General features: G+C 39.3%; 1 protein-coding gene across 2 annotated transcripts in view; it reads left to right on the top strand.

Annotated features, from left to right (window-relative positions):
* The window catches only part of LOC306885520 (low-density lipoprotein receptor class A domain-containing protein 4-like), a 100667-nt gene that overhangs the window by 81552 nt on the left and 4263 nt on the right, over positions 1-14852 (top strand). For both annotated transcript variants that reach the window (XM_079442095.1, XM_079442094.1), the window contains 2 exons: positions 13625-13779; positions 14673-14726. In XM_079442095.1, coding sequence (XP_079298221.1) covers positions 13625-13779; positions 14673-14726 — 209 coding nt within the window. The remainder of the gene's footprint in view (positions 1-13624; positions 13780-14672; positions 14727-14852) is intronic.

The raw sequence follows: 14852 nt of genomic DNA, 5'->3' as shown, positions 1-14852 counted from the left end.
TTTTCAACTGAAACAACGACCATGAACATGTGGAAAAACTGATTACTGTTAAATAACTTCAGTGCATCCCTGCGCTCGTGATCCCATTTGCGACTGAAAAGTACTGCGTGCGACTATGAAAAAATATTTAGGAGCACCAGTGGACTGACCCGATCAGCATATTTGTGTTTGTGCTGAGGGAGCTTTAACTGTATCTAACCTACTTATGTGTTTTTGCAGCGTTGAGTAATGCATCACATAATGAAAGAAGTGTAGACAGTGCATGAATCTCTTATTTACAGAGTGTAAGGAGCTTCGTTGATTAATGAGTTTTGTGAGATCGCGATGAACTAAGATGAGTGACAGCTTTTAATGATTATTGAGGGAGTTTGCAAATGTGATGATTCAGTTCATTAAACAAGAAGTTAATATTAAATGACTTATATTGTCTGACTACAACACTATTGCCTTATTTTTGCTCTATTTCATCAACGAAAATAGTTTCAAATAAAGTCCCAGCGCATCTCCATTCAAACCCAGCGGTGTAAAACTGTTTTAAAACGAATCTAGTGAGTCAATGATTCAATAACCCATTCATAAAGACATACTTCATTCCTGAATGAATCAGTGTTGGAACGAATCAATTAAATGAATGATTCAGTGATAAAATCAGTGACATACCGCCACCTACTGGTGGTTTTAGTTTCATTTTTAAGTATCTTTTCTGTTATTAAAATCATTTACCCCCGGTTTCACAGACAAGGCTTAAGATTAGTCCTAGACTAAAATGTAATTCTGAGTTGTTTCAACTGAAATAAACTTGCACTGATTGATCTTAAAACATATCAGTGTCTTTGTTTTGTCTCAAGATGAACACCAGTAATGTTTTTTTCTAAGGCATGTTAATAAAAAGTACTTAAATGTCCTAATTGAACTATGGCCTAATCCTGGTTTAGTCTAAGCCCTGTCTGTGAAACCAGGCCTTAATATTTCTACATTCAAAATTGTATATTTAAAACATTAACCTCAACATGAATTTATGAATTTAATTGCACTTATGCAACCTCTGAGCCTCATTAAACATCTGAAAATACACCTACAAGCCACTTGTGTGTTCTTCTGTGCCACCTCTGTAGTACAAATTTATTCCTTAAATACTGATTTCATTTGATTGCCATCTTATTCTACTTCTTATTCTATTTGTTTTTATTCTGTTGTTTTAATTAGAAATGATAAAACGCTTATACATTTTTTTTATTTGATATAAAATATAACACTTTTAATAAAGTTAGAAAAATGCCATTACAAAGGTAAAAACTAAATTCCCTGTAAATCACTTTAAGGAGTCAAATATCACCTCGTAATGGGAAGGTTCATTTTTGATCAGAATTTTTGATTATTGATTTGACGCGCTCCTAAAAAGAAAAGGAAGCATGGAGCCCTGATTGTATATAAAATTGCGTGCATCAGGGATTACGCCTGGCATTGAAACTGCTTTTGAATGCACGATCGTGTTTTAGTTTCACTTTCGAGATTCGCGATCGCATGTACTGTTTATACTATGGAGCAGTACTTACCACACATTTTACAAGATCAGATGTTTGTCAGTGGTCCTGAGGATCTGCAAACCATTTGTCATCATCCCGCCAAAACAGTCACTGATATTTAATGCTGTTGAATGTTTTGTTTGCACTTTATCAGAACTACCTCCTATCTACTGAATAGCAAGAACTTTTTACTATCTTTAACATATTGTCTTTTTGGCTTGTTGTTTCTGATTGCACTTTAACCCCAAGGGGGAAATCCAGATTAAATCCCAGAAGGGAAAATCAAAACAAAATGAAGTTAAAACTTGTTTTGAACAACTTCTTTGTCATCGGCAGTAGGGGGAAAAAAATCGATTTAAATCGTAAATCGGATTTTTTGTAAAAAAATCGGGGATGTTTTTCCTTAGGCCATATCGCCCAGCCCTATATACCAAAACATAATGTAGTTAGTATTTAACTAAATATTTAACTAAAAAAGACCTAAATCTGTGAATTGTTTTTTATTTGTATTTATTCACATGAATCACTTGAAAAACATGATTCACTAGAATGAACAAATTGATTCACTCCTTTCCCCCTCCCCAAGACTTTTCCATTTCAATGCAGTCTCTAGTAACTATTTATTTATTTTCATTTTTTCACAAATACATGGCTAATTCATTTGAATATGTATGATTTTGTTCATTTGTTTTCCTATGATCTGTTTGCACCCATCCAAAGGTTAGGTTTAGCAGTAGACGTTGTTCTAAAAGACAATCATACATGTTAATGGAAAAGCTTTTGCTTAAAAATTTGCCATTAAAAAAAAAAATTATATTTTTGATGTATATTATGTATAAGTGCGATTTCACAAATTTTTCTTCAAAATTTCATGTTTAATTCACTGCATTTTTAGCATTTATTTGCTGAAATTACTATGAAATGTATTAGAAATTGACTAAAAGTGTCATTTTTTACAGTGTAGTTAAGTTAGCATCACTATTTTAGTTGTTCTCTGGTGACCGGATAGCCTTAAAGTCAGCCTCTGTTTGTTTGTTTATGCGAGTGTTGTCGGGTCGTTTCACCACGGTATTCTAGGTGTCTTTGGAAGGCAAAGAGTGGGCAGCTCCGGGTGTCACCCTCTGCTCCTGCCAGCGATGAGCTTTGCCCTCTGACAGCAGCAGCTGAGCCTCACCCGCAGCAGTCAGCCAGCCTTGACATTGGCCATGGTCCCCTCCTTTGTGTCTGGCCCCCCCACCCACCCTCTGGGATTCTCAGCGGGCCCCGGGGACTGGGCTCTGAGGAGATTGGTAGTCATGCTGGGGGTTTGCGGGAAGGGTAGTGCGTTTTGTACGGGTCGTATGTGGACAGACCCATGTATGTATTCATGCTGTCTGATGGGGGTGTGCTGATAATGGATAGGGTTTAAGAGTGCACGTCTCTCGCCTGTGTTTGGCTTTTGTGTAACCAGAGGACCAGACTTGGGTCTGATGTCAGCCCTTTTTATTTGGAGATCGTTTCCTTTAGGCACAACACAGTGGCAGTTGTGTGTTGTTTAGTGTGTTTTTTTTTTTTTTTACTATGTGACCCTGGAGCACAAAACCAGTCTTAAGTCGCTCGGGTATATTTGTAGCAATAGCCAAAAAATACATTGTATGGGTCAAAATAATCAATTTTTCTTTTATGCCAATAAAAATCATTAGGATATAAAGTAAAGATCATGTTCCATGAAGATATTTTGTAAATTTCCTACTGTAAATATATAAAATTTTTATTTTTGATTAGTAATATGCACGGCTAAGAACTTCATTTGAACAACTTTGAAGGCCATTTTCTCAATATCTTGATTTTTTTGTACCCTCAGATTCAAGATTTTCAAATAATTGTATCTCGGCCAAATATTATCCTATCCTAACAAACCATACATCAATGAAAAGCTTATTTATTCAACTTTCAGATGATGCATAAATCTCAATTTCGAAAATTTGACCCTTATGACTTGTTTTGTGACGCAAGGTCACATATTATAGTGATTAATAAATGTATAGTGCATGTAAAGGCAGTTTCTGATCTCCTAATCTTTTTCAATATCCATTATAATATTAAGAGTGTGATTAGAAATAAAAAATGAGTTCCTATTTTAAACTATATTTTCTCAGAAATCACTAAAAATACACTACTGTTCAAAACTTCCAAAAAGTTGATAAATGCTGGAAAAAATGCAATCATGGATTCAACTGCAAATTGAAAAAAGCAGCACAACTGTTTTCAACATTGCTAATAATGCTTGATGAAAATAATTGTTTAAAAAAGAAAAAGAAAAAAGCAAATCAGCATTTTAGAATGAATTCTGAGGGGTCATGTGACAATAATGTAATGATGCTGAAAATTCAGCTTTGATCACAGGAATAAATTACATTGTAAAATATATTCATATAGAAAACACTTTTAATAACATCTCACGTTACTGTTTTTACTCCAAATAAATGCAGCCTTGGTGTGCATAACTTTTGAAAGCTAGTGTATATTTTAAGTTTATTTCATTTTGTTAAAATTTACTGGCCTTTACTGGTCAAAATAAATATAGATCTAACAATAAGTTTCTAAACTAGATTTTAGTTCAGGTTTAAATACAAGTTTAAATGCAGTTTCTCTGTTTCAAGCACATGGAAAACATTTTATATGCACATGCTCAGGATTTTTTGTGTGTGTGTGGTTAGCTGTATAGCCCTTAATTGTCTGAATGCAAAAACAGGACATACAAGAAAAAGAAGTTTATAGAAGAAAAACATATTTTTAATGCAGACATAGACATTGGATTTAAAAACTCCTGCGTGTGGTTTTCAGAACAGTCGTGGCAGAACGCAGACCTATCTAAAGCAGCGTCGCTGTTTGGCTTTTACCCAGGAATGTAAACGATTTGTCCGCATAACACACACAGCGTCTGGCCTCCTTTCCGCTGCCTTTTTTTGTTGTTGTAAAATGGTGCATTGGTGCTCGGGGCAAAAGAGACAGCCGAGCAGACAGCAGACGCAACAGAATCAGATCAGACGTGATGTTATCAGACTGTGTGTCGCACACCCATCCCCTCTCATCAGGCATGCATGCACTGGGTCCTGCTCTCAGACAGCAGCCCTCCTACCCCCTGCTCTCAGGGTTGAAAGGTCAGAAGGTCTCTGCCGTAACCCTTAGCTTCTCATTCATCGTGCTCGTTCTCGTGGGGTGCAGGCTGCCTGATTTAAATATAAAAACAATCTGTTCTGCATTGGCAACTACTTGAACAGAACCTGCTAAAACATAAAGGATTATTTAATCATTTGAATATTTTACGTTTATATTTCAAAGCACACAGTGATGCTTGAATTTGTGGATTTTTGTGATGGTTTCACAGTAAATGTTGAAAACGATTAGCAAAATCCCAATAAAAATAATCAAAGGCATCTTTTTCACATTTTGTTTTCACTAAATGAACTTAAGGAAGAATTATTATTAATATGCCCCAATATAACAATGCACGGTAATAAATAGCTGTATTTAGTAATGCATATGTTTAATAATTACATGATTAATGTAACAACAGGGACATTATTGAAATTATTGAGAGGGCTCGTAAAGCTAGGTTTTTGGAAACGTAATTGACGAAATAAAACATGCATTTAAGTCACTATTATATTTTCAGGTGTGCTTATTTTGCACATACACAAAACCATTGCATTGCAGTATTACTATATTTTATTTTCACGTGGCATTCTAGAGTTTATTATATAAAAACATAACAACATTAAACCCTCATCACATTATAGCTTTCTTGTTGTGCTGAAATTGGGGGAGGGATGTGTCCTGACCCTCATTTGAAAATCTGTCGGGGATCTGATTATGTCGGTCACCCCTTTTCTGCACCTGACCCCAAACTGAGAGAATGGGGGAGCATTATTTTATAAAAAATGAGCACTTAAATTGCCCTTGTCATTTGTATTATCCAACTATATACATTTTATTTAAACAGTTCTTTTTAGGGCTATAGGAATCAAATTTGTGCTTATCAAGACTGTTAGACATATATGATACTGCCCGAGTTATAGTAGATGTTGTGTTATATATAAACAGGGTCCAAAATTGAACTGCCAAATGTAGGTTAAAATTAAACATTGTTTCTTCCTCCAGAACTTGTGATGACACGCATTCGCCATATATCTCACATTAAGCCACCAAAATGAAAAAAATAAGGAACGAATTCACTGTTTGTCTTCACATTGTTATGACTGGTGCAGTTTTGCTCGGAAAGCGAGGCTGGTTTATGATGCAAGTTGCCCGTGTGGTTTGTTGAAAACACAGCTAAATTGTTTCAAAGACAAAAAATATATTTACATTAAAAATAATGCAGAATACATGGTAGTTTCATGGTAGGATTTATTAATGGCCATTAAATGTTCTCTGTTAGCCTACGATTGGCAGGTATCAAGAAGTAAATTTTGGATCCTGGATATAAATATGAGTATTTTCTCTGTCCCAACATGCTGCACAACTCTTTTTACAAACTATCCTGCAAATGGCTTGTAAAGTGCAGTCATGGAATCGAATATCGATTTCCACACTGGGCCATAAGTGAACAACCAGACAATTAATGTGTTGTTTTTACCTGTCAATATCATTTATCCTGATGGATACTTAACCAAAAGGATATGAGAGGACATCCTGTATTGTCAATATAGTTATGGCGAAAGACTGCAGTGAAGTATTTGCAAACCCTTAACCAGTGCTGGGTAGTACATATAATCTGGATTACATAATCAGATTAAATTACATATTAAAATACTCTGAATCAGACTACAGTTACTTTTTATTGATTGCATTATTACATATTGTTCACACAATTGCAATAAATTATCAAGAAATATATTATTTCACCTGAAATATTTACTTTTAGTACTGCTGAGATTGACGGTTCACAATATAGCACAATCCTGAGTGTTTTATTGCTTTTATAAAATCTAAGCAAGTTTTTTTTTTTTCGCAGACATGTAAACTAAGGTTGATAGTTGGCATCTTTGGGAGGTGCGCATTGTGCAGTGTATATAGATTATATAGTGATACAGATCAGAGCTGTTACTATATGGGGTATTTTAGCACAGCTGTAACACCGTATTGACCAATCAGCCTCCAAGACAAGAACTGTCCATTCTGTGATCAAGAAGGACATTTCTAGCATGTTTTATTCTGTCATACTTTTTTCGTTTCCAGTTCTTTTTTGGTCCCGTTCGTCAACCACTCATTCTCTCTGCATGTCAGCTGCGTAGGAGATGATGCACTGGAGGTAGTATGTTCCTCAGGGAGCGCGTGGAGGCTGAGGGGTTGTTTTTGTGTTAATCTAGTGAGTCAGTGTTCAGATAGGATGGGCTTTTACCTTCACATCTCGTATTTCAGCAGTCATTGAAGTCACATGCTGAACCCTGTCATAATCATCATGTTGTTGACTTGATGTTCGTAGTTATTCTCCAAGTCTCCCAGCACTATGTTTAGAAGACGTTCTCCTAAAGCTATCAAGGCTTAGCGTTCTTTCTTTACTTTTCCAAAGAGATAATGGAAATTATCACAGAGGGAAACCATAGAGTTTGTCTGGGGTTTGGCAGCGTGACACATGCATGTTTGAGAGCTATTTGCACTGTGTCACTTGTAAGAGCCACCGAGCCATTTGCTCTCCAATCATTTATGTTGTTTGGTTCATGCAGAGCAGATAAACAAAATGGAGAAAAATGGAACGTTTAAAATTAGGGTAACTATGGCAATTTAATCTTTTGATCCAAAAATGAGGGATTGGCTCACTGATACCAGTGCAGTACAAAAAACACAGCCAGTTAAACATCTTTGTGTTGTTTCTCCTTTTGTTCCCTCCTCTGCGGCATGTTAACCAATTTTAAAGTCTAAATGAAATTAAAATGGACCCTTTCTTAATACGTATTCCTGGTAATGTGCATTTTGTCAGTGCATGTTAATGCAAAAACAAATGTCTATCTTTCATCAAATTGACTGCCACGAATTGACTTTCGTTTTCATCTGACGTCACCTAGGTTTTGTGGGCTATTAGTTAATATTAATCATTTAGGCTTTTATGTTTTGGGGCTATTATTGTAGGCAATGCAACCTTTCTAAAATGTTGCCAAACAGTAATGCCGGTTAACATTAATTTAATAAACCACAACATGGTCTGACTTCATTCTGGCATTGAATGCCCACTTATCACAATCCAATCAGTTCCCTTCCTACTTGTTTTTTTTCATGATTGAGTATTCTGGATGTACTATGGACTTGGTTTTGCACAAGTTGAAATATTTCAATGCATAGATATAAAACCGTTCATTCACAGAGATTTGGAACAGACCTTCGATCATTGCAATTTTATAATACAGTAGGTGGTAAAAATTGTAGTTCTTTTCATCCCTTCAGAATGTGAGTTAAGATAAGTTGGTCTAAGCAGAGTGCGTAGTATCCCAGCATGCCTCAGTGTGAGGTCCCCACATGCCTGATCTCAAGACTTCCCTGTGGACCGAGACCACCGATGTGGGACAGCCATGGAATCACATTGATTATGAGGGTGAAAATATGATTATGAGGATGAAAGCTTGTCCTAGCTTTAAGTGTGTGTTAGAATACACACACGTGTTCCAGGAATCAAATCTCCAGAGGACGATGTATATTGTACGCAGCATGTGTCGGCACACACGCTGTTGCACTGTAGAGTGCTTGAAGAGCTCTGTCATGCCGTCAGAACTACAGAAAGAACATCATGTACCAAACACTATTTGATGAAGAACTAAACCCAGGGCTGGGTCCTGTTTCAAGGGGATATGACTCAATCCGCCTGGGCGAACAGTAGTGAGAGGTGGAGGAGGAAGGGAAGGGGGTGTCGAATGGAAGAAGAGGAGGAGAGGGGTGTAAAACAATATTTGTGGTGAGTCGGTGTCACCGGTGGGATGAGATGAGCTGTAGGTTGGGGGCGGGAATAGTGGGACTCTGTAGCAGGTGGCGTCTGGGCCCAGGCAGAGCTTATCTTGTACAGTCTTACCGGGAGGTTAAATAATTAAAGAAAAGTGGGTGTTATGGCATGGGGAGTCTAGACGTGTCTGGCGCCCGTATGGGGCGTCTCTTTAATACGAGCGCTTTATCTCAGATTAGAGAGCGAGGTCAGTGGCTTGTGCCCTGCTTAGGTGACAGTGCCGCTTTGCCAGCGAGGCACAGACGAATAGCTCCTGCCACTGGCACGATTAAATGCGCCCTAGTTCTCTGTCGCACTTCCTGATATCTCTGCCACTGCAAAAGGCCATGCGTTAGATAGCAGCATCCATTTTTACTCAGTAATTGAATGCGGTGTTCCTCAAGTCCATAGAATTGGCCCGTCTTTGTTTTTTTGGGTGGCTCTTTGAGTTGTTCTCTGATCTCATTTGTTCCATGAGACTCAGTATATTGAAGTGTCCTCACTTTCTCTCTTTCCTTTCCTCTCTCTCCCACATACTCTCAGTCTCTCTCAAACTCTTGTGTTTTTTCATACACCTTGTGTGTGAATGGAAAATGTCTGTCACACCAGAAAAGGGCTGCTCTGGTGAAAGACTTCACAAGCTCACCCTCCCCTTTCTCTCAGTTTCCCCAAAACAGAAGAACGAGAAAATTCCACAATGCTTAGATGCCTCTTTCTGTCTTTTCTGAATAGAATAAGTCCCACACAGTTGTAGCTTGCAAATATTTACTGAAATAGCAGTACCTCGGTCTAGCGACCTTCTGCAGACATTTTTTTCTGCCTTACTTTCTTTTGTTATTTTTGCCCCTTCCACAGCCTCTCATAAAGTGACTCATAGCATGTTGCTAGGGAATGTTCCAGAAAGGGGCATTTACTGCAGCAGTGAGACCTGGTTCAGTCTTCCCACATGATTGTGTTTCTGGGTGAAACCTGCCGTCTCGCAAGTCTCCGTCCCACATGGGCGTCTGGCTTGTGCCCTTGCCTTTTGTTTGGCATTCTGATGGGAGAACTCAGATAACACAGGAGGAGGGGGCAATGCGTCCCCTCTCAAGTTCCCATAATGCCTTTGTTGTCTGGTGCGTGCAGTGACGTGGGTGAATGGATGGTTAACTAGATTAAGGCTTGTGCTTGATGAAGCAGTGGTGTTATGACTGGATATGTCCATCTCTGTTTTTTCTCCAGTTACCAGTGCAACCCGCAGTCATGAACGCCAACATGGATGTATGTTCAGCTGTAGGTTTGTGCATGAAATCTACTGGGGATGCTCGCGACATAAGCTGGCCCAAACTAGAGAGGACGCAAGGAAACTTTCAATGTTTTTCTTTCGTCCCCGCTGTCTTGCCATGCCGATGAAGTCACTTGGAAATTAGTCGTTCACTGCACACACGCTCTTTCCCTTGGAAATCTGTTGTGTAATGTGTGCTTTGGTATGAATTCAAAGCCCATTCTAAGAAGTTTTCCTCACTGCTGTGAGTTCAACTGTTGGATCATCTCTCATGACATGATCTCCACGTACTGTGCCCGAATCCATGAGAATAGTACTGTACCGGGGAGACATTTGGAGACGGAGCACAGATGGCTGGCAGTGAGCAGCAGTCCCCATTCTCCAACATCTCTCTCCCCCCCCTCCTCCTCCACCCGCTCCGTTTCTTTCCTCCCAGATCGTGAGAGCACAGCTGTTTTCCTTCTGTTATGAAACTGTGGAGAGGAGGAAACAGGAAATGGCTTCATGAAATATAGATCTGGAGGCCAGACTTGGTTGTCTTTGCAGCTTGGTTGAGGGGGAAAAAGTTTCGGATAGGCTTATGTAATGCCTCCTCCATTTCCTTCGGCTCAGTAACTGAATGGCCTCCGCAGAAGAGAGCAGACTTCAGGGCTTTCTGACCTCAGAGACGAGGTGACGACTGCTTGAACAACGCACACCCAGTTCACCTAACAGCCTGTTAGAGGCTCTGTGACAGGTGTTAGTGCATATCTCCTCTTAGCTAAAAACACAATGGAGCAGCAAACGTAGTGGTAAGAGGATTGAGCTGTCTGATCTCAGAGAGTCCGCATAAGGCTAACCCGAATTAGCCCAGCTGCCTCTCTCCCTCACTGTTGTGCAGTTGTTGCCACATTATCACGGCCTGTTTACATTTCTGCCCTGCCGCAAACAGGCTGACAACGGTTTGTTGTGTCTGCTCTGTCTGGGGTTTGTGTCTGTAATCATAACACATTAACAGATCTTCCGGGATGCCGTCACGTCTGACTTCGATGCTTGAGCCCGCCGATTAGCACAGGGAAGGTTAAACAAGGCTCAGGGAATATGATTTTATATAGGGATTACGAGTTTATGTAAATTGCGCTGTTAGATTAGTGATGAAACAGCTGATGAATCACATTGAGTTCAGTTTTATTGGAATCGGAGTAGTAGCTAATTTGGCTAAAAGTAATCAAGACCAGACACACCCGATACACTCCTACTTTTAATAGACGCTAGTAATGCTGCGTTCAAGTCCTCCTGGGACGTTTGTTCTTACGAGTTGACAAGTCATAATTACGACGTCAGGTGCGTTCAATTCACTTGGTTGGAACAAGATGGCAATTTAACTTTTCTACATAAAATTCAACGATTTTTTAAACTCTACATCTACAAAATTCTGAAAAAAAAATGTGCATAATTTAGTTTTTGCTTTTTTTTTTTTAAACTGAATCATATATTCTATGGTAATTATACAATAATATAATATTTTGTGTATGTAATTTACATAGTATATTGTATATAAAAAAAAAATCATTTTATTCATTTCAACGAATTTACCGTCAATACAGACAATAGTTTTTGGCTGCATCCATTGCATCCGACACGTTTTCTCACTGACACGCTCCCAACTCGGAAACATGGGGCTTAAAGAAAATGTGGCGTTTCCCACTCGTAATGACGACTTTGTGGTGGCGTTCATGTGCGTTCAACTCGTAAATACGATCTATCCTACATGACTTGAACGCATGCTATGATTAGGTGGCATATTTAATTTGACATATTAAAGCTGTAAGGGATGTCGAGTTGGTACAGGTTCAGGCGTCGATTGTTTAACTGGCAAAACATTCAAAAGTTGTCTTCCTAAAAAAATTTAAGTGAGCAAAAAACTCAGAGCGACATCAGATTACACGAAATAGTACAACCTGTTAAATGGACTGTTCACCTTTACCTCACAGCCTTTTCATTCGAGTCCACCCTGCCTACAGTCCATTTTTACCACATTAGATGAGATCACCCTTTGTTTGGGTCAGAACAAGCCATTTCTAAGGAGGACAGAGTGAGGCTACACTGATAAGATTAGCCTGGCATCTTAGAGAAAACTGTTACAGTGGTTTACAGCAGTAGTGGGCAGTCCTGGATGGAGGAAAGGTGCTTGAGTGGTGCCTGGTACTCTAGGTTGGCTGAGATTACAACCCTAGTGTCTCGGAGGTTGAGATGTGTCAGTTACATGTTCACCCCATCCCATCCCCCTCCCATCTACCACCAGTTGTCTGTCTCTTGGAGTTGGTCCAGGCCGTAATCCGGTTAGGGGCAGCAGATTTGGGCCGTTTTATCTCCTGTGCTAGGTTAACTCCTTGGATGCATCTGGTCTCTGTTCCTCTCCTCCAAGCCCTCAACAGATGGGGCCTTGTCTTGCTAGCACTCTCTCCAGAGGAGCTGTGGCAAAGAGCCAGCGCCAACGCAGCTTATTAAACAGTGTCACTACACGGCCCAACTGCATCCTGGGTACGGCCTTGTTCTTGTAGAGAAAGTGGCCATGATGGAAAGGTCAGAAACTAAAGTTCGAGGCGGCTCACCTAAAGAACCTACTGACTTGACAAAACTGGCTTTCAGTAGAGATGAGTTTTATTTTCAGTACCAGTACTTTAAAGTCGCAATGAAATGGAAGTAGTGACAGATCTTTTCTTCTTTATTTCTCCATTTTTTTCCAGATCTTCTTAAAGTATGCTGTGTGTTTGAATATGATTACCCTTAACGTTAGTGTAGATTGTGTTAGACAGCCGATGGTGTTTACTGAAGTTTTTCTTTTGTTTTGAAACCTTCATGTGTCAGATGGAAATGTCTGGGTTACTCAGTGGGCAGCAGGGCTAACAAGATTTCTCTGAATGTATGTGTGACATATATCAACATGTTTTCATGTGACTGGAGAACAAGTCCGTATTGACCGGGTCCGTCTGTGTGTTCAAGGGTCAGCAGGAGGTTGAAAGAGAGGTCTATCCTGTTTGTAACAACATGCCTGATCGTTTTTCATAAGAATTTCTAAAACAGTGAAGAGTAGACTGTCATGTTCATTCAGGCATTCCTCCTTTCAAAGGATTCTTGATACACGCTCCTCTGAGATGAGAAAGTATGACGAGATTAACAAAAAATTAACCTTTGATTAAGTGAGATCGAACCATGACATAATCAGTTTTATGAAGTCAGAGCTGTGGCCTAGCAGTTAGCATACAGATGTATTGAGCTGTGCTGCTTATGCGGGCAGTGCTTGTTCAAATCCAGCGCGCATTAAAATGACCCCAAAACTCTCTCGTTTCACTTTTTCTCTGTTCTTGATGTAGGTCAGAAAAGCCATTTGAAACATCATGTTATCACATTTTTGTGGATCAGAGTCTGATTTTGGTCTGCACCCCCCACCCCATCTCAATCCACTCAGTTGTGTTCACGTTACTGCCCCCTGGTGGTAAGAATGAAGAACATGATGGGTTTGCTGTGTCATTACTTATTCATAAGCAACTGTCTAGCTCACCTTTCTGATGTTCCTGAAAGCTCACAAATCATTAACAGTAATCACTATTGCCATTTTTAATGAACCGTAACCCATAAAAGTGAGGAAAAAACCTTGTTTATGCTGCAAACATGAATGGTATTTGGTCAAACAATGAGCATTTTTGAGTTCAGATGTGGTATTAATCATTTTAAGCAACCAAGCATATGATTTTCAGCAATAAAAAAACCATAGCAGTGAGTTTTGCACAGGGAAGCACCACTCGTTTTTATTGAAAATGTAACAATGTTGCATCTTCTGCAGCTCTGTGAATGTGTGAAATATGCTAATGGTTTTCTCTCTGTTTTCTTGTCTTGCAGCTGAACTGGAGTTTGTTCAGATAATAATCATAATTGTGGTGATGACAGTAATGGTAGTTGTGATCATCTGTTTGCTGAACCACTATCGGCTGTCGGCCTGGGCCTTCCTCACACGCCACAGCCAGGCCCGTCAACGAGAGGAGGGCATGCAGCCGGTAAGTGTGTGTGTGTGTGTTTTATTCTGAGTGGGTGTTCATTTGATTCTCCAGTCACCATGTGTGTCCTGTCTGTGTGCGCTCTGAGTGGGTGTAGAGTTCCTGTTCTTTTGTTTGATCACCATGTGTGTGACTTTGTGACCGTGTTCATATGGGACTCAGCAATGTGCGTGCCAGCTTCAGGGTCTTTGTGTCGGTACACCTGCACAAATGCATTATGTAGTTACTAGGGATGGGCCAGGATGGTCGACTGGCTCCATTAATGAGGTTGACTTGTGCCTTTAATATTTTTTATTATGCATTATAATCCACAGGTATCTGTTTTCTGTGGTAGTTTTGTGTATAACAGGTTAGAGGTATCCATATTTCATTAAGAAACACGTCTGATAGTGGACTAACTAACTAGTCTTTTAGGCAACAGACAAACTACTTTATTTTGTAAATGCATAGTTCTGCACATCCCTGGTTCTTCTTTATATTGATTTACGTCCTGTAGTTGAAAGCGAGACATGCTCGTCTAGACTGCAGTCCATTTCGCCTCCCAGAACGAGAGAGAGAGTCATAAAAAGATATGAAGAAGGTGAAGATGTGATTTAGGAACAGATGCAGAGCATGAAAGGAACCAAGCTCATAAATTTCGACAACAGCACAGTTTGTACAGCTGCGTGTTTAGAGGCCACAAGACTAACCAGCGGTCTTGAATTAATAATGCATGATATTAATGTATTCTAGTATTTACTGCATGTGCATTTATATAAACTTTTTCTGATGCCTGGAGTGAATTAGATTTTTTTTTCTACCCAAACTCAAAACTCTAATGCATGGGATGAAGCTGATTTTATGTCTTGTTCTTAATGCGTGACTCACATCGGCCTCTCTTTTCTGTTTCGTAGGACGGCTGTGCATGGCCAACAGATAGTTTGGTGACGCAACAAGGAGCCACTGAGGTTAGTTAACTGACTTGACCTATTATTCAACCTTTCTGCAAAATATTATTCGTTGCTTTTATGTTTTACTGTCATGTTTATGGCTGGACAACATAGCTAAGAGCTAATAGCACGAAACTCTCAATA

The sequence above is a fragment of the Barbus barbus genome, assembly GCF_936440315.1.
Source record: "Barbus barbus genome assembly, chromosome: 19".
NCBI lineage: Eukaryota > Metazoa > Chordata > Actinopteri > Cypriniformes > Cyprinidae > Barbus > Barbus barbus.
This window is presented reverse-complemented; position numbering and strand designations above follow the sequence as displayed.